A 22888-nucleotide genomic window follows, 5' to 3' on the forward strand; every position below is an offset into this window, starting at 1 on the left:
TTGAGATTTTGTATGAATTTTACGTTGGATTTTTCTGTTTCTGAAAAAAATGCCATTATGACTTTGGTAGGGATTGCACTGAATTTGTAGATCACTTTGGGTAGTATTGACATATTAACAATATTATGTCTTCCGATCCATGAGTATGGCATCATTTTCCATTTATTCATGTCTTCATTAATATCTTTCAAGAATGTTTTGTATTTTTTAGTGTACAAGTATTTGTCTCTTTGCTTAAATTTATTCCTATTTTAATCTTTTTGATACTATTGTAAATAGAATTGTTTAATTTCATTTTCAGATTGCTCATTATTAATGTATAGAAATGCAATTTTTGATTTCTGCATGCGGATTTTGAATCCTGCAATTTTGCTAATTCATTTATTAGTTCTAGTAGGCGTGTGTGTGTATGTATGTGTGTGTGTGTGTGTGTGTGATCTTTACAGTTTTCTTCTTATAAGTTCAAGTCATCTGCAAACAGAGATATTATATCTTCCTTCCCAACTTGGATGCCGTTATTTCTTTCTCTTGTCTAATTGTTCTGGCTAGGACTTCTAGTACTATGTTAGATACAAGTGATAGAAATGGGTATTCTTTGTCTTGTTCCCAATCATAGAGAAAACAACTTTCAGTATTTCACCATTGAGTATAATGTTAGCACAAGTGTTTTTCATATATGGCCTTTATTATGTTGGAGTCGAGGTTGCTGGTTGTTTTTTATCTTTCCCTTTCTAATATTTAAAAACAGTTAACTAGGAAATACTGTCATTCTTTCAAATCAACTAATTACCAAAGCCATATAGTATTGTGAAAGGTATCTGTATTAGTCAGAATCTAATCAAGAAACAAGAAGCTCTTGAATATTTAGTATAGGGTATCTTTAACACTGATAATTATATAAATTATAGAACTTCTGAGAAATTAAATATTCAAAAATAAAGTCTCCCAGAAATTAAGAACTATAGGTACTCATCTGGGCACCTGTGTGGCTTAGTTGGTTAAGCCTCTGATCTTGATCTTAGCTCAGGTCTTGATCTTGGGGTCATGAGTTCAAGCCTTGCATCGAGTTCCATGGTAAACATCAAATCTACTTAAGAAATACAAAAAAATTTTAAAAAGAACTATGGGAAGCCATACCAACTCTAGGTCAGTGAAACAGAGAGAGAGGAACTAGCAGTTCAATCATATCTCAAAGATACAAGTCTCTCAGTGGAAGCTGAAGCCATGGAAGTCCCCTCTGGCAGGATCTGGAGTCCTGGAGCAGATGCAGTTGTAAAGAGTGAGAAATAGGGAGACATAAACCAAGTTTTCCTTTCCTCTTCCCTAATATTTTCCTGCCAGTGCCTCCACTGAACAAATCCAGGATAAATACAGATGATTCGTGATTCTGGAAAATACAGCCTATAATATTCATCACTCCTGAAAAACAGAAATAGGAGAGGAGGATGAGCAAGAACATATCTATAAGGAAAACATACCCAATATTTGCATAACATACCAACCAAAATGCAAATAATGATTCATTTGGGGGATAATGAATATCCCGTACTCGATCAAACAAGTAAAGTTCGGGGGGATTCAGGAACAAGAACATGACTAGAAAATAACCTGGAGCTTCAGCTGTTTTTTCAGAACTAAATAAGGTTTGAGTAAGTTACTTAAGAATATCTGGAGACATGTAGGGATGTTAATGTGGACGCCCTAATTAATTAGTAAACATACACGTCTCTGGTATCCCCCACTCCTTCTAGCTCTCATAACATACATTGTAAGAAGGCATTAATTCACAGTACCTGCATGTGCTTAAGCCCAGGGAGTGTAATAAATCAGGTATCTCAAGAGACCTGGAGTCCAGAGGCCATCTCTTACTGGTTTCTAAGCCAAGAGCTTAGTTGGCAAAGACACTACAAGATTGATTCCCTTCAAGAGACCAGATTGTGTCTGGAGAGACTGGGAGAGATTAGTGAAATTGCTTACAATCAGAGAGCGTTCTCATGGGCGGTGATAGGCAGGATATTCCTTGCCGGCCTCTGGTCCCCCAGGAGAAGAGGTATAATGGCTCTTGTTATAGTTATAGCCAATATTAAGCTGACCCTCACGGTGAGCAATGAGACCATCTTATTGTAGAGGTAAGATAACCAGGTTACAGGCTGTAAAATTATAATTGAGTTGGGATGGGAAAATTCAGTGCTTCCATGAGAAGGGAATGATGGAGCCTAGGATGGGGTTCTAGGTCCAGGGTTAAGTAGTGTGGACTTACGACTCTCTGAAGCATGGTTAAATTTCTTGACAAAAAAATAAGGTAGAAGAAGATGAACTCAATATTTAAGCTGATATGTAACCTTTGTTCATAACTTCTGTTAATCTACTCCTAGGATTTAATCCTGAGCTGCAGTGGTCAAAAACGTAAAAAAAAAAAATCATACTTAGTTTTATTCAGAGTGAAAGGATACCTCATGTTATATAAGCCCACCATATGCCCATATTTGAAGCAAAATAATGATTTATCAATTCAAAATTTAGTATTGGAAGGACACCTTTCCAAAATAATTTTTCACAGATTCTAAGGCATGCTTTTTGGCAAGCTGATATATGAGAGCCAAGAGTTGCATTTAAAAGTTGGCTTCAGGTATTAGACCTGTAAACACAGACAACAAACTGATGGTTGCTAGAAGGAAGGGGGTGGAACATGGACAAAATGGGTGAAGAGGAGTGGGAGACAGAGGCCTCCAGTTATGGAATGAATAAGTCACAAGAATAAAAGGCACAGCATAGGGCATAGAGGGAAGAAAAAAATTGCTTTGGAAATAAAAGTCAGTGTGAAGTGTATCATGTGATGGAAGAATGTATTATTTACCTTCTGGAAAAATTTGATTGATCTTTTACAAAAAACACAAATATCTGGTAATCTGAATACCTGTGTTTTCCAGACTTAGTCATTTTCTCTATAGTCCTTTGCTAAGTATTTTCTTATCATTCAGTTGAGCTGATTTTATAAAGAGAAGTGTCCTTCACTTATCAGCTCAATGACTCAACTTTAAAAATAGGACGAGTTTGGTTCATACCTCTTCATTCTGCCTTTTTAGCTAATTTCCTCAATTGTTCTTTAGTATTTCTTCAGTAACCTTTTCCTTATATCTATAAGCACTATCATTGGGAAGGGAATAAGAGGGGTTAAAATATAACAAATCACTGATCTCATTCGTGATGGTGGTATTTTTTTGCCTGTCTTAAACAGTAGAAAATTGTATCCTCATGCTCAGCAATATATCAACTGATACTTCTATAATACTACTGAAATGCATCTAGCTAGCTGAGCAACGCTGAAAATAAAAGGCAGGGTGATAGATAGATAGATAGGTAGATAGATAGATAGATAGATAGATAGATAGATAGATAGATAGATAGATCCTTTTCTACTAATTTTTTTCACCCCAAAAAGCACAGTCCCATGTATTTGGTGCATTTCAAGATTATACTACTGAAGAAATAATTCAATAGCCAGCATCTCTTCTGGTCCATAATAATGAGATAAATTGGTATTGGTAGATTTATAACTTTTGTGATTTTTTAAAATTTGGACAGGGTCATGGAATATCTACTGTTTTCATAATGTTCAATTACAACAGGACCAATCTTCACCCTACCACCTTCCTACTGCTTGGCATTCCAGGATTGGAGGCTGTCCACGTATGGATTTCTATTCCTTTTTGCCTCGTCTACATAGTGTCGCTAATGGGAAACGTTGCCCTTCTATTCATTGTCAAGACAGACCACAAACTGCATGAACCTATGTACCTCTTTCTATGCATGCTATCAGTGGCTGATTTGATGCTTACTTCTTCTACGCTTCCCAAGATACTCAGCCTCTTCTGGTTCAATTACAGAGAGATCTATTTTGAAGCCTGCCTCACTCAAATGTATCTTATTCATTCTCTGTCTACTATGGAATCTGGATTTATCTTGGCCATGGCTTTTGACCGCTACGTAGCCATCTGCCACCCATTAAGACATTCCACTATCCTAACTCCTGCAGTGATCGTAGGCTTGGGTTTGGTCATCGTCTTCAGAGGAGCTATACTCCTCAGTCCACACCCCTTTCTACTGCGGTGGCTTTCCTACTGCAGAACTAATGTCATCCCGCATACCTACTGCGAGTTTATGGCCCTGATAAAGCTGGTTTGCGCTGAGACCAAGATTCGTACAGCCTACAGTCTAATTGTGGCATTCCTGACAGGGGGATTGGATTTCATATTGATTATCTGTTCTTATGTCCTTATTCTTCTCACTGTCTTTAATCTCCCATCCAAGGCTGCCCGCCTCAAGACCTTAAGTACCTGTGTCTCCCATGTATGGGTCATCTTAGTGTTTTATACGCCAGCTTTTTTCTCTTTTCTCACTCATAGGTTTGGCCAGCACATTGCTCCACATATCCACATTTTTATAGCCAATGTATATCTTCTTATTCCACCTATGATGAACCCTATTATTTATGGTGTGAAAACCAAGAGAATCAGGGAGAGATTCTTTAAATTCTTAACAATAAAATGTGTTTAAAAGCATATCTCGGGGCGCCTGGGTGGCACAGCGGTTAAGTGTCTGCCTTCGGCTCAGGGCGTGATCCCGGTGTTCTGGGATCGAGCCCCACATCAGGCTCCTCCGCTATGAGCCTGCTTCTTCCTCTCCCACTCCCCCTGACTGTGTTCCCTCTCTCGCTGGCTGTCTCTATCTCTGTCAAATAAATAAATAAAATCTTTAAAAAAAAAAAAAGCATATCTTACTGCTTTCAAGATTCTCCCTTTGTTCTCTTCTTTCAAAAGTTTGACTGACACTCTAGTAAAGAATATCTTATATTCATTTTACTTGGAATTTGCTGAGCTTCTTGTATATGAGGATTAAAGGGTTTTTTTTTAATTAATTTTTGAAAAACTTCAGCCATTATTTCTTCAAATGTTATTTCTGTCTTTCTTGTCGTTCTCAGATTTTCTTTATAGGTATGTTGCTGTTTTTGTTAGTATCCTGCAAGTTTTTGAGACTCTTCATTTTTCTGCATTTCTTCCCTTGCTTCTCTAGTTGAATAGTCTCAATTGGCCTCTCATCAAGTTTGCTTATTCGTTTTTTTCTACAAGTTCAAATATGCTTTTGAGCACCTGTAGTGAATTTTACATTTCATTTATTATACTTTGCCATTATATTTGGTTCTTTTTTTATAATTCCTCTCTCTTTATTTATATTCTCTATTTGGTGACACAATTCTCAATCTTTCTTTTTCTTCTTTACACTTGGTTTCTTTTAGCTTGTAGAACTTATTTATAATAGCAGATATCAAGTCTTCGATTAAAAAGCAGAATTTTTATTTCGAGTGTTGTTTTTTTAAGATTTTTATTTATTTATTTGACAGAGAGAGAGCGACAGCCAGCGAGAGAGGGAACACAAGCAGGGGGAGTGGGAGAGGAAGGAGCAGGCTCACAGTGGAGGAGCCTGACGTGGGTCTCGATCCCATAACGCTGGGATCACGCCCTGAGCCGAAGGCAGACGCTTAACCGCTGTGCCCCCCAGGCGCCCCATCGAGTGTTGTTTTTTGTTTGTTGGTTTGTTTTTTTAATCTTGTGCATGTGCTATGCACACAGGTATGTGGTTTTCTAGATTCCTAGGAGTATGTTTGAACTTTTCAAATCCTCTGATGGACATCTCAATCTCTGTTTTCTGTTTGTTTGTTTGTTGTTTAAGTTTTATGGTCAGTCTTTTGTTAGCCCAATCAGTAAATTTGCCTTAAGATACTCAAATGTTAAACAATTGCCACTACAAATGCCTTTTTCTCATAGGGTGAATTCTGAGTCATGTCAAATTAAAAAAAAAAAAAAAGCCTTTTGAATGGAGCATTTTAGTGAACTTCCAGCTGTGTCTAATAGTGACAGTTTATTTTGATGGTGAATTTTATCCCTTCCCTTGGATACTAGGATGCTCGTTTTCAAAGACACAGAAAGCATTTGTAAAGACTTTAAATACCTGTGTCTATTAATTCTAATATTTGTGTCATTGTCTGGGTAAGTTTCAATTGATTCATTGTTCTCACTTGCTATGAATTTTATTTTTCTACTTAATTTCATGACTGGTAAGTAGGAAAGAATGCCAGACCTTGTGTATTTTACCTTGTTGGATGCTAATTTTTTTTTTAATTTCTATGTTTTCAAGCTTTATTCTGAGACTTGATTCGATTGAAAATTGGTCGATCTTGTCAGGTTTTGGTTTTAGGCTGTATTATGTGAAAGCAGAGCATCTAGTACTCATTTTGCCCCACTGTATGGTCTCCCCATATCTTTCTCTATCTATTGTGTTTTTGTGACATAGAGATTACTCTGTTGATATAGATATCACAATAAATTATGAAAAATTCCAGTATGGCTGCTCAAAAAGGGTTGGCTTCAAATATTGTCCTAAGTTTTTGTGTGTGGTTCTTCCTCCAATTTTGGGTAGACTGGTCCACATATGTTTTGGGTAGATTAGTTCAAACTAATCTGAACTAATTAGTTCACGCATGAACTAATTAGTACTAAAGTAAGTTTTTAATGCAGTCCTTCTGAAGATCAAAAGAGTTCCTTCTCTGTGCAGATATCTTCTCTTTGGTATAGTGGTTGACTATTCCGAATTATTTTATAATCCCAAGAATCCCAGCTCCAGATCCTGAATTTAGGAATCATGTTGAACTCTGCCTGGGTTCTACCTTTCCCTAATGTGTTTTGATAACTTTCCTTATGCAGTAGCTTGGTGATAACCTCATTTATTTCCCATTCCTCAGGTTCCATTGTCCTTCACTATCTGATGTCCAATATCTTGAATGCCTTTACTTCATATATTTTATGGTATTTTAGTTCTTTCATGCAGGTCTCAGTTACTCCAACTTGTCCAGAAACAAATGTCCCCATATAATCCTTTAAATTCAAATTTAGAAATCCTTAGCTATCTAAACTCTTATATCTGAGTCTTCACTATACAAATTGAGAAACATTTTCCCATACTATTCACTGGTGAAGTAAACACACAGAGACACATGCATACACACACACAATGTATCTACACAGATTGCCATGAAATACTTCAGTGGAGGACAAGCCTATCCAAAAGGATGCAGAGTGGACTGTAGCTTTACTCTTTAAGGTGTTACCTTTTCCTTGTATTCTTTAAATGAATTTCATTTTATCATGATATTGCCATTACCTTTTTAAAAAGATTTTATTTATTTATTTGACAGAGAGAGACAGCCAGCGAGAGAGGGAACACAAACAGGGGGAGCGGGAGAGGAAGAAGCAGGCTCCCAGCGGAGGAGCCTGATGTGGGGCTCGATCCCAGAATGTCGGGATCACGCCCTGAGCCGAAGGCAGACGCTTAACCGCTGTGCCACCCAGGCGCCCCCCATTACATTAAGTGAAAATATCTCCTAAGGAAATAGAAAAGGCTGTGAAGACTATAGTCCAACCTAAGAGACATGGAAAGGCCCCCATTATAGAAAGCAAATTCTCATTCTCCTTCCCCACTACTGAATAGCAGTAACGACCAGAGCTGCGTCTCCCTTCTTCCCCCAAATTTTTATTACAAATATTTTTAAAGAAACAGAAAAGTGGGAAAAAACACAGTAAATATCCATCATGTTTTCTCACTCCCTTGATTCTCCCCTTCCCATGTAGCTGTTTCCTTTATCTCATATCTATCTTTCTGTTCATCCCTCTATCATTTATCCATTCATCCTATTTGTTTTTTGATTCACCTCTCTCTTACTGACACCAGAACTTATTCAGATAATCTCAGTAGGTAATTAATCATTTCGATTTGCTCTGATTGTTCCATTTTAATTTGCTAATGAAATGAATATAAATGTGTCATGATTTTTTAATTATGTATTTATGAGAGGATGTATGTTATTGGTGACACAGAGAGTAGAATATTTATGACCACTACAACGAAAACTAATGATGTACTGTATGTTGGCTAATTGACCATTATAAAAAAATAATAAAATTAACTAAAAGAAAATAATTCATATCTATTCTGTTCATTATTTTGCATATATACTCTAACATGCAAGTGATGAGGCAAATGTAAATAATTAAGCAATTGATGTTAATTATACCTATATTGAATAGATATAATTGATGTGACATTACACAGTTGTTTTTTGTGTTTTAGTGATATCTAGGGATATCTGGAAGAGTTTTTAAATTAGCTAGGAACAGGTTAATATTGTTCTTTTTTATTTAAATAATGAAATAGGGACTGAATCTATTCTAAACTTTATTCCCTACAGTATTTTCTGTAGCAGGTATCATTTAATGATAAGTAAATGTATAATTCTATTTTTAATGCAATTAATTTTTCCCTATGGAAAGAGCCAACTCCATGGAAGGCTTATTGCCAGATATCAGGCATAAAACAGTGATAACATTTAGATGTTGCTCTCAGGAATCCTGCAATTTATTTAGAAGATAAATTTAAATATACGTTGGGCGCCTGGGTGGCACAGCGGTTAAGCATCTGCCTTCGGCTCAGGACGTGATCCCGGCGTTATGGGATCGCGCCCCACATCAGGCTCCTCCGCTATGAGCCTGCTTCTTCCTCTCCCACTCCCCCTGCTTGTGTTCCCTCTCTCGTTGGCTGTCTCTGTCTCTATCGAATAAATAAATAAAATCTTTAAAAAAAATTTAAATATACATTGTACATATACGTAACATTGTATAAAAATGTCAACTATTTGAAAGTGTGTTCTATGAGTGCAAATGAGAGGCAAATAAGCTAGGCTTTATTACCAGAGACATTCAGAGATAGTTTCCTGGGAAGTTAATACCTGCTTCAATTGAACTTAGTGGGTACAGGGATTTTCTTGATAAGAAGAAGAGTGTGTTCTGGGAGGATTATGAGAAAGAATAACCCCTACAGAGAATCACAATAATTCTAGATAAGTTTCATCCCTGACAAAAAAGGGATTTCCAATTTTTCATCATAAACAAATCTGACAAACTTCACAAAAAATATGGGAGGGTGTTTTCCATTTCAAAGACTACCTTCACATTTGGAAATATATTTATGTTTTTTATCACATTTTCTCATGTGGAAAGATGCCTATCCCCCATCTTTTACCCAAAACTCAGTAGAAACTCCTCAGAGAGGCTTTCTGGCAGATACTACAGACACATAGTGGAGAGAAAAGAAGAGAAAGGGAAAACGGTATTACTTGGTTTAGGGATGTGGGACAAGGGGCAGCATGTGACCAATGTTTGCCCTGCCTGCATTCTGAGCCAACTGAGAAATAAGGCAATTTAAAGCAAGTATTTTACACAACTGATAAATTATTGAACACTACATCTGAAACTAATGACTCGCTATAAGTTGGTTAATTGAATCTAAATTTAAAAAATGAAAAAGAAAAAAGGAAGTTAACATAAAAAATAAAGCAAGTACTTTGTCTTAAATATACTTGTATTAGAAGTAGAGTTGCGTTTGGAGGATGTTGCTTTCATCTGCATAAACTTTGCCTGTATTTTTATTTGTAATGAGTTCTAGACATAATCCCCCCATCAGTCACAGTCAGGAATTTATTGCTATCCCATCTTTGCACAGGTGTTTACCCATGTCCGATTTGCGGCACAGAAGAACTAGCAGAACCGGAGCCCCGTAAAGGCAGCTGGCTTTAAAAGGAAGATTTCCCTTTTCATGAGAAAATCTTTAAATCCAACAGAGTCTCAGAGGAAGAAAATCTATGCACCATTTATTATCACCACGACAACTCCCATCATCATTAATCACCACCACTTATTAACATGATCACTATGTTATTCATGCTATTTAACACTAAGCCATATTAATTTATTTAAGCTTCATATCGACATTATGATATATGTACTACTAGCATCCATATTTTAAAGTATAGGAAATTTGAGATCGCGAAGATTAAATTATATGAAAATGGTTGTGATCAATACAAAACCAACCCCGAAACCAGGTCTTCCTCTACAGCCTGAGGTTCGGCAGATTTTACCTAAAGATGCCCACGCTGGCCTTAACAAAAGGAAGCTCCGTCCATTTAGAAGGCTTAGCTGCTTAGTTTCCCAGGTTTACAGAAGAAGACTAAAAGCCTGGCGTTCAAAGTATTCCAGATTATTATACTAATCAGAAATATATGTCCACGTATCTAGCTACATATCAATGTATCTATTTCTATCTATTTATTTAAATCTTTAAAAAAAAAGAAGAGAAAAAATAGGATATGGAATTCCTGATATTTAACACATTTTTCTTATTATTTGACTCTCTACGGAATAGACTCCTGATATTAATAAGACTGCTTTCCTTGCAGTTTACATATCCATAAGGGCCTTTTACGCCACACTAACTGAGAGAAGGGAAACAGGGACTTTTGTCTTTGAGAAAGGAAACAAAGATTCCAAGATAAAATATGTTATATAGCATTGTGGTTTTTTTCCCTTCCACTCAAGTTGACATATTAAATCTCCCAATTCTAAATGTGTTCTCTGAGACATCCTCAGTTGCTCTCTGTTTGATTTGGGCAAATCATTTGCCCTATGAGCTTTAGTGAAGATATCACAAACAACATGAACATCAGACGCAAAATTAGTGGTGCAGTTGATGGCCCAGGGAAGTCCGTAACTGCAGACTGGTCAGAGAAGACTAATGACAGGAGAAGCGGTAGAAGAAGGGACAAAATGACTCATTATATGGTCTGTTTTGACTCATGTCTGATGTAATAGTTCCTTGGTCATCAATCAATCAATAGTTCATTGATCATCAATGATTGTCAGTACTAATTTCACAGATTCTTTCCAAGGCTCTCAAAGAACAACAAGGAATTTAATTACTCTGCTTGACATTGTTACTAGTTCTTCATGTTCACTTGGAAATGGAAATTCCAGGCTTACATTTGAATGGCAACATTAAAATAACAACAATAATAATAAGTATAAAATGACTTTTTATTTGTCAAATAGTAAATGGGGAATTTTAGTTTATATTTATTTATCTTAATATCACATAACTCCTGAAAAGTAGATATTATTATCCTCCTTTTTAAGATAAGGAAATAACATCAGCTGAGCTGATATAACTTAGGCAATATCTGGGGGAAGATGAAATTTTAGGGACTATCTGGGAAAATATGATCATTTCCGGTGATTCTGCGGCAGATATGGCCTGGGTAATACTCTATTAGCACGGCTTCAAACCATACTGACTTAGAACTCTACTGTTCAAAAATGTGGGGCTATGTAAGTTTCATCAACTTCATGCTGTGAAGACTGATGTTTCCCCTATACAATCTGTAATGTTTAGTCCCACAAAAGTACAATTAAACAATCACCATTATGACCCATGGACTCTTTTATTATTGGGTCCTGAAGCTAGTCCTCTAGTGACTGCAAACTCTCAAAGGCTATCATCTCTCTGGTCAGTAAGACTCCTCGAGAGGAACAAAAAGAGATATTCTCATTCATGGTCATTGACCGCCAACCCCATGGGGCATTAATTTTGCATAACCTTCCTGAAAAACCCATGGGCACCAGAGCAAGAAGTAGGAGACAGCTGGTTTGTCTTACCGCCATCTGAAAGCTGAGTGCAAGCCAGGCAACAGCCAGCCAGATGAAAAAATAGGACGACTATGTGAGACAGGCATTTCTACTCCAGAGCAAAACAGAGGAGGAATTAAAAAGATTTAACAGTTTGCTAGTTTCGTGAGCAGCGAACGGACTCCAGCCACAGGACAGAAGCAGGGTCAGGAAGGGCTCTTGCTGTGCCGTTCTTTACCTCAGAAGCTAAATTGTAGGGGCATCTAGAAGGTCTCCAATATAGGCGAAGGTGAGTAAAAGAAAGGTAGTGCTTAGGGAATTGAAAATGGAAGCTATTTATTGAAAAAAAACAGAATTATTTAACCATAATATTTTATGGGGCCACCTGGGTGGCTCAGTCTGTTGAGTGTCTGCCTTTGGCTCAGGTCATGATCCCAGGATACTGGGATCCAGCCCAGCATAGGGATCCCTGCTCAGTGGGGAGTCTGCTTCTCCCTCTCCCTCTGCTGCTACCCCTGCTTATGCGTGTGCGCTCTCTCTGTCAAATAAGTAAATAAAATCTTAAAAAAAAAAAACCATAATATTTTATGGGCTTACTGGTGCATGCAGCTGAACAAAATATTTTGGCAATTTAAAAGATACTAAGACCAAAAATAATGATAAATGAAGTAGGTTAAATTCTGAAATAATGCATAAATTTTGCGGCTGCTATAGAAATGTATCTGAGAGACGTGGCTGGATGCTTTGTTTGAACTTCATAAAGTAAGAGTAACAAAGATCAAATAAAACTAAAAATCAAGGTTTAAGTGGTCCAAAATGTTCATATTTGCTTTTGCATATCCGTCTGATCACATTCACAGAAATTGATTTGTACTAGGTTCAGTAAGTGTTTTCAATCTAAAATAGCAATATGCTTTTATAAAGGGTTTTATGTAAAAAAAAAAAATTTCCAATGAAGAGAAAAAATAAGCCTGATAGGGCAAAAGATGTTTCAGAGACATAATCAGGGCAATAGCTTTCTAGTTTTTATTTGAAAAGCAGCCTCTTTTGTTCTTATTTATCTGCTTAGTGAAAATATAAACAAAATAAGTACATGGTATGTTTCCAGCAATTACGAGGTGGTGTTTATGCAGCGGAGAACAAATGAGATATGCAGCAAAATATCACAACTTCAGGTTCTCTTCATTCTTTCCCTAGGGTAGAGCCCACTCTTCACCTTTTGAATTTTGAGATTAAAACAAATTACCAGCAAATTCTACCTCCTCACCCCCATACCTGAATCTGGCACAAGGTTTCCTACTATAGATTGTCATAAGATATGGGTCACATATTTTAGGGGCAAACAAAGAGCATTTTTTTACACTCAACCTATTGAAAATAATGTTGACAACAATTAAATTACAGCAAGTTTAACGACTGAAAATGTTAGTTCAAAATAGAACCAGTTTCCACCCAACTACTTTCCTCCTCCTTGGAATCCCAGGGCTGGAGGCTGCTCATGTCTGGATCTCCATCCCCTTTTGCCTGGTCTACCTACTGGCTCTGATGGGGAATTGTGTCCTTGTGTTCATCATCAAGATGGACCCCGGTCTTCATGAGCCCATGTATCTCTTCCTCTGCATGCTCTCTCTGAATGACTTGATGCTTAGCACCAGTGCCCTTCCCAAGATTCTCAGCCTCTTCTGGTTCAATGACAGAGAAATTAGCTTTAAAGCTTGCCTCACCCAGATATTCTTCATCCACTCTCTGTCCACCATGGAGTCGGGATTTTTATTGGCCATGGCCTTTGACCGATATGTGGCCATCTGCAACCCTCTCAGGCACTCCACCATCCTTACACATGGAGTGATCATGGCTTTGAGTTTGGCCATTGTCCTGCGTGGAATTATCCTGCTGACTCCTCATCCTTTCTTACTGATGAGGCTTCCCTACTGCAAAACCAACATCATCACCCATACCTACTGCGAATTTATGGCCCTGATCAAGCTGGCCTGTGCCAACACCAGGATCCACAGACTCTATGGCTTAATCCTTGCCTTCCTTTCAGGTGGGCTGGACTTCATATTGATAATCTGCTCTTATGTTCTCATTCTTCATGCTGTATTTCAACTCCCATCAAAGGAGGCTAGACTCAAGACCTTAAGCACATGTGGCTCTCATGCTTGGGTCATCTTAGTGTTCTACATTCCTGCCTTTTTCTCCTTCATCACCCACAGATTTGGTCAGAACATAGCTCCGCACATCCACATCTTTACAGCCAACATTTATCTTCTTATCCCTCCGATGATGAACCCTATCATCTACGGTGTCAAAACCAAAAATATCCGGGATAGGTTTCTTAAAGTCTTTAAAAACACCTATGTTTGAGTTTGTAAGGTGTTTTTAGTTAACCAGCAAAGAGGCAGATACCACGGAATTATGGCCTTGTTTATATTCAAGGAAAACACTATTACTTAAGAAGACAGAAATTTCCCAGGTGACTATTGGGCCATACTTACTATAAAAATTTGTAATTAATATATGGAATGCAGTAGGTCCCAACAATTATACACTATTTTGTGAAAGACTTTACTATTTTTAGTACAGGGCCATTTCCGATTTTCTGCTCCCAACACAAATTTCCCAACACCTAGAATCAAGTTCAAGGTACATAAGTTACGTAGTATGTTTCTTCAATGACAAATGTTTTCTCATTCCATCATTCCTTAGCACAGGCACGCTCAACCTGGAGTGGCGAATACACTGATGCCAGTATCGGTCAGTATAGTATAGTCAGCATTTTTTGTCTTGCTTGTAACAGTTAATAATCTAGGAACTGACAGTAGAAAAACTTAAAGGGCACAGTGTGTCTCTGAAGTTTTTAAATTTGCTTCCATTTTAAAGAAACTGGACCTATAACTGAGGCTTAACTTATCATATATTGTTTTGTTTTGTTTTAGCTTATCATATATTCTTCAATTTTGTGTAATCAGTGTAGAGGTGAGCTCTACTTATAAGTAGAGCTCTTCTGTATATATCAGCTTGTGCCACAGCTAGAATTTAAGAGCTGTTTTGCTTCAAGAATAATATATACCTTAAAAATTCTTAGTTTGGGAAAAAGTATAAAACAAAGGGAAAGGAACAGAAACAGAAAATTACAGTAGTCGGCTGAAAATCTGCATACAATTTTCCCATCCAACAGGACTGTTATTCATCAAAGTAACTATTTCAGACTGAGGTTAGTTTTGAGGAGAAATGCAGCATGTTATTAAATTGGCTTTATATGATACAGATCAATTCATTCACAGTGTTCATATGGCAATGACTACCTACTTTTTCTAATAATGCAATGGAAATATTTTTGGGGGGCACCTGGGTGGCACAGTCGTTAAGCATCTGCCTTCGGCTCAGGGCGTGATCCCAGCATTCTTGGATCGAGCCCCACATCAGGCTCCTCCTCTCCCACTGCCCCTGCTTGTGTTCCCTCTCTCGCTGGCTGTCTCTCTCTCTGTGTCAAATAAATAAATAAATAATCTTAAAAAAAAAAAGAAATATTTTTTGGAAAATTTGAACACTGAAAAGGTAAAAGGAAGACATTTGTTTAGAAGTGTAAACCCAGGGGTACCTGGGGGGCACAGACTCAGTTAAGCAACTGACTCGGTTTTGGCTCAGGTCATGATCTCAGGGTTGTGAGATCAAGCTCATGTCAGGCTAGAAGCTCAGCACAGAATTAAGAAGATTCTCTCTCTCTCTACCCCTCCCCACCAAAATACATTAATAGATCTTTAGAAAAAAAAAAAGTGTAAGTCCAATAAACTGACAACAAACACAATGGACATTTTGTTAGTCTTTCTTTCATGAAACTGTGGTCTAGAATGTACATAAATTTTATAATTTTCCATAATGTGGACAGTAAACTTACTTTTCTTACTGTAGAAATTACATTTTATTTTTTCTGCCATTCCCTATATATTCATAAAAGTCTCTCTCGAGTTAACTAGTGTGACCAAATTGTCAATCCTTTTATATTTTCCACATTTTTATTTGTAGTTGAAAGAAATATTAGGAAAAAAAAAGAAATACTAGAATCAAGAGAATGTAGGTGGTTTTAAAAGCTACTGAAAATGGAATATATATTTTAAGTGATATTCCACATTACTCAAATTTTACTTTATGAATATGAATGTTAAGAATAATACCAATGTCACTATCTAATCCTTTTTGATTTCCACAAAATATTCATTAGTATAGATATATTGGACCTTATTAAACTGTCTGTTGCTAAGGCATTCTATTTCTTAAAAAAAAATCAGAGATCACTTATTATCTATCTACCCAATTATGTAAACTTTATTTTTTAGAACAGTTTTAGGCCCAAAGCAAAATTGAGAGGAGGGTACAGAGAGTTCCCATAGATTCTCTGGCCCCACATACGTATAGCGTCCTCTACACTCAACATCCCTCATGAAGGTGATGCATTCGCTACAGTCAGTTAACTTACAGTAGCACGTCACCATTACTCGAAGTCCACAGTTTGCATTAGGGTTAACCCTTGGTGTTGTCCATTCGCTGTATGTTGACAAATGTATCATGACATGTAACATGTATCCATTGTTCTAGAATCGTACAGAATAATTTTTACTGCAGTAAAAATCTTCTGTCCTCTACCTCTTCACCCTTCCCTTTCCCCAGCCATTGAAACCACTGATTTTTTTTACTGTCTCCCTAGTTTTACATTTTCCAGAATGTCAGAGAGTTGCAATCATATAGTATGTAGCCTTGGCTTCTTTCATTTAATAATATGCATTCAAGGTTCCTTTATGTTCTTTCATGGCTTGACATGTTATTTATTTTTAGTGTTGAGTAATATTCTACTATCTGAATATACCAGGATGATGACGATGATGATGATGATGATTTTGTACCACAGATTATTTACTCATTCACCTACTAAAGAACACCTTGGTTGCTTAATCATTGACAATTAAGAATAAAGTTGTTATAAACATTCATGTGCATATTTTTGTGTGGGCATAAGTTTTCAACTCCTTTGGGTAAATACTAAGGATACCGATTGCTGACTCATATGGTAAGAATATGTTTAGTTTTGTAAGAAATCACCAAACTGTCTTCCAAATGGAGTGTACAATTTTGCATTTCGACAAGCAATGAATAAGAGCTCCCATTGTTCCGCATCCTCATCAGCATTTGGTATTATCAGTGTATTGAATCTTCCCAATTATAGTAGGTGTGTTACAGTATCTCATTGTTGCTTTAATTTCCAAAATTCTCTAATAACAGATGATGTTGCACATCTCTTCATATGCTGCTAGCCATCTGTATACCTTCTTTGGTGAGACGTCTATTTAAATTGTGTTGATCGTTTTCTTCTTGTTGAGTTTCAAGAATTCCTTATATATTGTGTGTAACAATCTTTTACCAGATATGTCTTTGCAAATATTTTCTCCCACTTTGTGACTAGTCAGCTTATTCTTTTGACCATGTCCTTCATAGAACAAAAGTTTTACATTTTAATTGGAGTCTAATTAATAAATGATTATTTCATGTGTGGTGCCTTTGGTATTGTAAAAACCGATCACCAATGCAACGTCATCCATATGTTCTCCTATGTTATCTTTAAGGAAGTTTTAGTTTTGCACTTTACATTTAAATCTGTGATCCATTTAGAGCTAATTTTTGTGAACAGTTATAATGTGTGTGTCTAGAATTTTTTTGATAGGAATTCAATTTGTATTCAAGTTTATATTTAAGTTTATTTATATTTATATATATTTAAGCTTATGTCTGTAAGTATTGTTATATTAATGACTATTGTAAATATTTTCTGATTCTATTTATTTTTTGCTTATTTTTTAAATATTTTATTCTTAAGTAATCTCTACACCCAAAGTAGGGCTCAAACCCACAACCCCAAGATCAAGACTCACGTGCTCTACTGACTGAGCCAGTCAGGTTCCCCTATTCCCTCCTTTAAAGTCAGGTTTATTGAGATAAAATTTATGCAGTGTAAATTTCATCCTTTTAGTGGGTAGTTCTATGAGTTTGTTTGTTTGTTTTTAAGTAGGCTCTATGCCCAAGGTGGGGCTTGAGCTCATGACCCTGAGATCCAGAGTCACATACTCTACCAACTGAGCTAGCCAGGAGCCCCTTTGTTTCTATTTATAGGCAAATTCTGAATCACTATATTATTTGTATTACTTATATTACTTGTATTATGTTACATTTCAGTTCAAAGTTATATGCATATTGAACATTCTTTAATGAGATGAGCCATTTTAAAGAAATGTATAGTCCATACAGAATTGCTCTCTTTTGAATTACTTGTAGATACCCTTTCACTAAATTTTCTGTTTGTTTGAATTGATTTCTCTTCCATAATCTACATTTCTTTGTACATTGGAGAGTTTACCATTTCCTGTGCAAGATATTTGTTCTTCAAATCATTTTTTAAAAATCATGATTGTGTTTTCTTTTGCTGTAATTGTTAAAAAATAATTTCTTAATAGTTAGATGCTTCTATATTTTCATTTGATAATTCCTGTTTTAGTTTATTTATGTTTTGAATATACTTTTCTTGGATTGAGAACATCTCACTGTAAACTTAATTTCTGGACTATACTAAGATATTTTAGTTTTAGTCATGAATGGCTATTGAATTTTAACAAATGCTTTTTCTACACGTAATGATATAATTATATTTTTTCCCTTTTCTGTTATATTCACTGATTATCAGATATTAAACCAAACTTGCATTTCTGGGATAAAGTGACAATATTTTGTTTATCATTAATGTTGATAAGTCTTCTATCAAGAATAATTTATATTTATGTGCCTATTTGGGTAATCTATCTTTTTACTCTATCTGCTTTTGAGATCTCTGTGAGTTCTGAAACTCTTGACTTTTTAAAAAACTTATTTGTATTGAGATACAGTTGATGTATAACAGTGTATTAGTTTAAGGTATACAGTTGTTAATTTGGCACATTTATATATCTCAGTATGATTACCACTGTAGCATTAGCTAACACCTTTAATCATATCTTTTTTATCATTTCTTATTTTTTATCTTAGTTTTTATATTTTTGTTATCTTATTCCATTTCTTTTTTGGTGTTAGGAACACTTAAAATCTAATCTCTTAGCTACTTTGAAGTTTATAATGCAGCATTTTTGTCTGTAATCATTATGTTGTGCATTAGATCTCCAGGACATACTACTGTTGCAATTTTCCCTTGACTTTTTCTTAATTTACTGCTGCTTTTTTTAATTCATTTCAAAGCCTCACTCAAATCAAATTTCATTATCAACTGACATCATGTGATGGAGTAATTGTGAGAGTAATTGTGTATTCCCTCCAGCGCCATTTATATTTCTCAGAAGGTAAGGAAACATCTGTTGCAGGGTTTGAGCCCCTGGGACTGCCCCCAGTGGAGCTATAAAATCTGAAATTAGCCTTTCATGTGGGAATAATTCAAATCTCTGAGTTCCTGGCTTTGATTCAACAACACAATTAATCTGGAGGGATAAACAACTCATCTATGTATACTCAAGCCTAAGAAGTGAAAGAGGCAGTGATGAGGGGACTGTAGTATATTAGTGTGAGGAAGAGCTTTCTAGAGCTAAGGAACAAATACTCAAAATTACTTAGGACTCTTGAGACCCAGCTGTGCTGAACATAAACTGAGAGCATGAAGACAAGGCGGTCCCTCTGAAGACAAGTTAGAGACTTCTCTGGATTGCCTCATTGTTGACAGGTAAATCAGTGTAGCCCACCACAAAGAACTAGCCATTTATAAGGTTAGATGAGGAAGCTCTTGAAGTTTTCCTCAACTATCCTTTGGAAATTCCAGTCCACAAGTCAGCTGGTACCAACTTTGGAAAAGGAAGTGTATGCAGGTATATTCTCTGGGCTTAGGAGTAATTTAGTAAGAAATAACATACTCATCATTAGTTTCACAGTGAGTGAGTTTCACAGTGAACATCGGGCATTAACAGAGATGTTGGAATAGAAAGTTTAGGATTATCTTATGGATTTTGCATGAGCCCTATTAGTCAATCCATAAAACCACGGATATAAAACAAAAGAAATAAGAATGTACATCCTTATTGCTTCTGAATATGCTGTGAGAATCATTTATGATAAAATCTGTGAAAACCTTTAACATGAGTTACTCTTTATTTTTATTGCATATTGTAGTGGAACAAAGGTGTAGTCTTGGAGTGAAACTAGGGTGTGTTTTCCCCTATGACATGCTGATTGTGTGACTTCAGAGGAATGTTTAGTTTATGGAAAGTTTAATTTGCTTCTTTTATAAATTGAGAATAATGGTGGCCTCATCAGATTTTATACAAGTCAGCAACTGGGCACTGGAAATGACATAGGCATTGTGTGTGGCACATATCATGATATCAAAAGGTAGCAACTGTTACTACTTCCAAATGTTGATGTTGTTGGATTGATTTCGAGCTCATCAGTCCTTCTTTCCCAAAGTGTATTCTAATTTCTTAGGTGTGGTAAGAAGCTCATGTACCCCAGTTAACACCACAGTATACATTTGATATAAAGAAAGATTTAATGACTTAATGAGTAATGTACAGAATTGTGGAATCGCTATGTCATCCACCTGAAACTAATATAATATTGTATATCAATTACACTTCAATCATAATAAAAAGAGGCTGTGTTCTTTAGCAAGTAACTTCCCCTCTCTAGGATCTGTGTTAAACAAATTTAATGGTTATTCTTTGGGGAAATATATATATCCATGTATATACACACACACACACACACACACACACACATACACACATGTGTATATATACATATATATACACATATTTACACAATTATATATTTGTATATATGTATATATACATTACACATTTACATTTATATATATTACACATATATACATATATACACACTAATTTAATGGTTATCCTTTGGGGATATACATATGTGTGTGTGTGTGTTTATGTATATATATCTCCCCACATATATATACACACATATATATATACACACACATAAATATATACACACACATAAATATATACACACACACACACATATGAATAACCATGAAAACATGGGCAATCTTTCCAAGTCACATTTTTCTAGGGATCCTAGAAAATCCAGCATACTTGTTTGGGTGTGTCAATGACTTTGTTGCTGTTTTAAAGCTATTATACGTTTAAGTGATCAGATGCTTGTTCTTTTATGGCCAAAAATTCACCAGGGCAGCAAATTTCAAAAGTATTGTCATTCAAAGTATTGTAAGTAGGGAGAGCTTATTATTCCTTCATGTCTTGTTTTCAAACATTTCTATTTAGAATTTACCTCATGCAAAGAGTCTTCAAGACCATAATTATTTTGGAGGGGTGCTTTTCAGTGAGGGCAATGTTACAGGTTTCCCCCCATTGCCTTGTTAATGTGAGGAACTTGAGTTATTTATCAAAACTTTTTTTTAATGTTTTTTTATTATATTATGTTAGTCACCATACAGTACATCCCTGGTTTTTGATGTAAAGTTCGATGATTCATTAGTTGCATATAACACCCAGTGCACCATGCAATACGTGCCCTCCTTACTACCCATCACCAGCCTATCCCATTCCCCCACCCCCATCCCCTCTGAAGCCCTCAGTTTGTTTCTCAGAGTCCAAAACTTTTGCTCAGCCTGGCTATCACAGACAGAAAGAGAATACTTAGTGTCAGGCAGAACACTGTGGAGCTTCTCAGCCTAAGGAGTCACTCTGTACCCCAGCTAGTTCTTAATAAGATTAATAGCTGGCAGTGAGTAATGCAATACTTGTAATTTCAGAGAAGCTCATCAAGGAGGACTTAAAATATGAATAAAGTTGCTCAGTTGTATTTTTACACTAAGTAATTTTATGGTATATTTATCAGAGTATATGTGCATTTGACTACCCCAGGCACAAAGGAGAGGAAGAAAGCAAAAATATATCTTCATGTAGCCAGAATCACCATGCTTGACTTGAATTCTACTGCATTCACCAATCCTATTACCTTCTTCCTGATGGGCATACCTGGTCTAGAAGACTTGCATATTTGGATATCCATCCCTTTCTGCTCAATGTATATTGTTGCCCTCATGGGAAACATACTCATCCTTTTCATCATCAAAACTGAGACTGTTCTCCATGAGCCCATGTTCTATTTTCTTTCCATGTTGGCCATCACAGACCTCATCTTGTCAACCTCCACTCTTCCCAAGATGTTGGGTGTATTCTGGTTCAATTATCATGAAATCAGCTTCCATGCCTGCCTTACTCAGATGTTTTTCATCCATGCTTTCTCTGGGGTGGAGTCAGGGCTTCTTGTGGCCATGGCACTCGACCGGTATGTGGCAATCTGCAATCCACTGAGACACTCATCCATTCTTACAAATTCTGTGGTGGCTCAGGTTGGCATGGTGGCTCTTCTACGTGGGTTAGTACTAATGATACCACATCCCTTCCTGGTGAGGAGATGGCCGTACTGCCAGTCCACTGCAGTCCCCCACACATACTGTGAGCACATGGCTGTGGTGAAATTGGCTTGTGCTGACATTTCCATCAATAGTCTTTATAGTTTGGCGGTCATTATCTTAATCGTTGGGACTGATGTGACATGTATCTCTCTGTCTTATGTACAGATACTTCGTACCGTATTTAATCTCCCTTCCAATGATACCAGGTTGAAGACCCTCAGCACTTGCGGGTCCCACGTATGTGTCATCCTCACCTTCTACATCCCTGCTCTTTTCTCCTTCCTCACCCACCGTTTTAGTAAGCATATACCTCGCCATACCCACATCCTGCTGGCCAACATGTACTTGTTGGTACCCCCGATGCTGAACCCTATCATCTATGGAGTAAGGACTAGACAGATCCGAGAATGTGTTCTACAATTATTCATGACTAAAATCAGCTGAGAATTCTGGGTCCTATTTTCTACTTATTCCCATCCTCCTATAATTCTTTGGTATACAGTTGTTGGATTCCAGCTTTAGCAAGACCAAATATTAGAGTTTTAATTCTTCCACTTACTATTTCTGTAAGTGGAAATTATATTTGATTTATCTAACAAGCATCTGTAAAACAGATATAATAATATCTATGTCATAAGTTAATGGTTACAAAGTGTTTAGCACTATTTCTAGGATATTTTAGTACTTAATAAAGGTAAGATTATTTCAGTGTGTGAAATTATTCTGCTGTGTGTTATGGGTTTGCTCAGTGTCTTTATGAAACATGCTTATTAGTTTATCTTACAAAATTAACCAGATAAGAACCTCCATCTAACCATTATTTTTT

The 22888-nt window shown here is 36.4% G+C and overlaps 3 protein-coding genes across 3 annotated transcripts; all 3 read left to right on the forward strand.

The window, feature by feature from the left end:
- The first annotated feature begins 3000 nt into the window (after positions 1–3000).
- Positions 3001–4557, forward strand: LOC123782660 (olfactory receptor 52K2-like). The gene is made up of 2 exons (XM_045782911.2): positions 3001–3022; positions 3608–4557. The coding sequence occupies exon 2, from the start codon at positions 3613–3615 to the stop codon at positions 4555–4557; it is 945 nt and encodes a 314-aa protein (XP_045638867.2). The 5' UTR covers positions 3001–3022; positions 3608–3612.
- An 8435-nt stretch (positions 4558–12992) lies between these two features.
- On the forward strand, positions 12993–13937 carry LOC123782644 (olfactory receptor 52D1-like). The gene has a single exon (XM_045782895.1). The coding sequence runs from the start codon at positions 12993–12995 to the stop codon at positions 13935–13937; it is 945 nt and encodes a 314-aa protein (XP_045638851.1).
- Positions 13938–21558: 7621 nt separating this feature from the next.
- On the forward strand, positions 21559–22506 carry LOC123782601 (olfactory receptor 52E2-like). The gene has a single exon (XM_045782852.2). It carries the CDS (start codon positions 21559–21561, stop codon positions 22504–22506), a length of 948 nt encoding a protein of 315 aa, XP_045638808.2.
- Positions 22507–22888: the final 382 nt, after the last annotated feature.

The sequence above is a fragment of the Ursus americanus genome, chromosome 16, assembly GCF_024610735.1.
Source record: "Ursus americanus isolate L20-20 chromosome 16, mUrsAme1.1.p, whole genome shotgun sequence".
In the NCBI taxonomy this organism is placed as follows: domain Eukaryota; kingdom Metazoa; phylum Chordata; class Mammalia; order Carnivora; family Ursidae; genus Ursus; species Ursus americanus.

Excerpts from the sequence above, each read along its gene's own strand:
- LOC123782660 (XM_045782911.2), top strand. The coding sequence starts at position 3,613 with ATGTTCAATTACAACAGGACCAATCTTCACCCTACCACCTTCCTACTG.
- LOC123782644 (XM_045782895.1), top strand. The coding sequence starts at position 12,993 with ATGTTAGTTCAAAATAGAACCAGTTTCCACCCAACTACTTTCCTCCTC.
- LOC123782601 (XM_045782852.2), top strand. The coding sequence starts at position 21,559 with ATGCTTGACTTGAATTCTACTGCATTCACCAATCCTATTACCTTCTTC.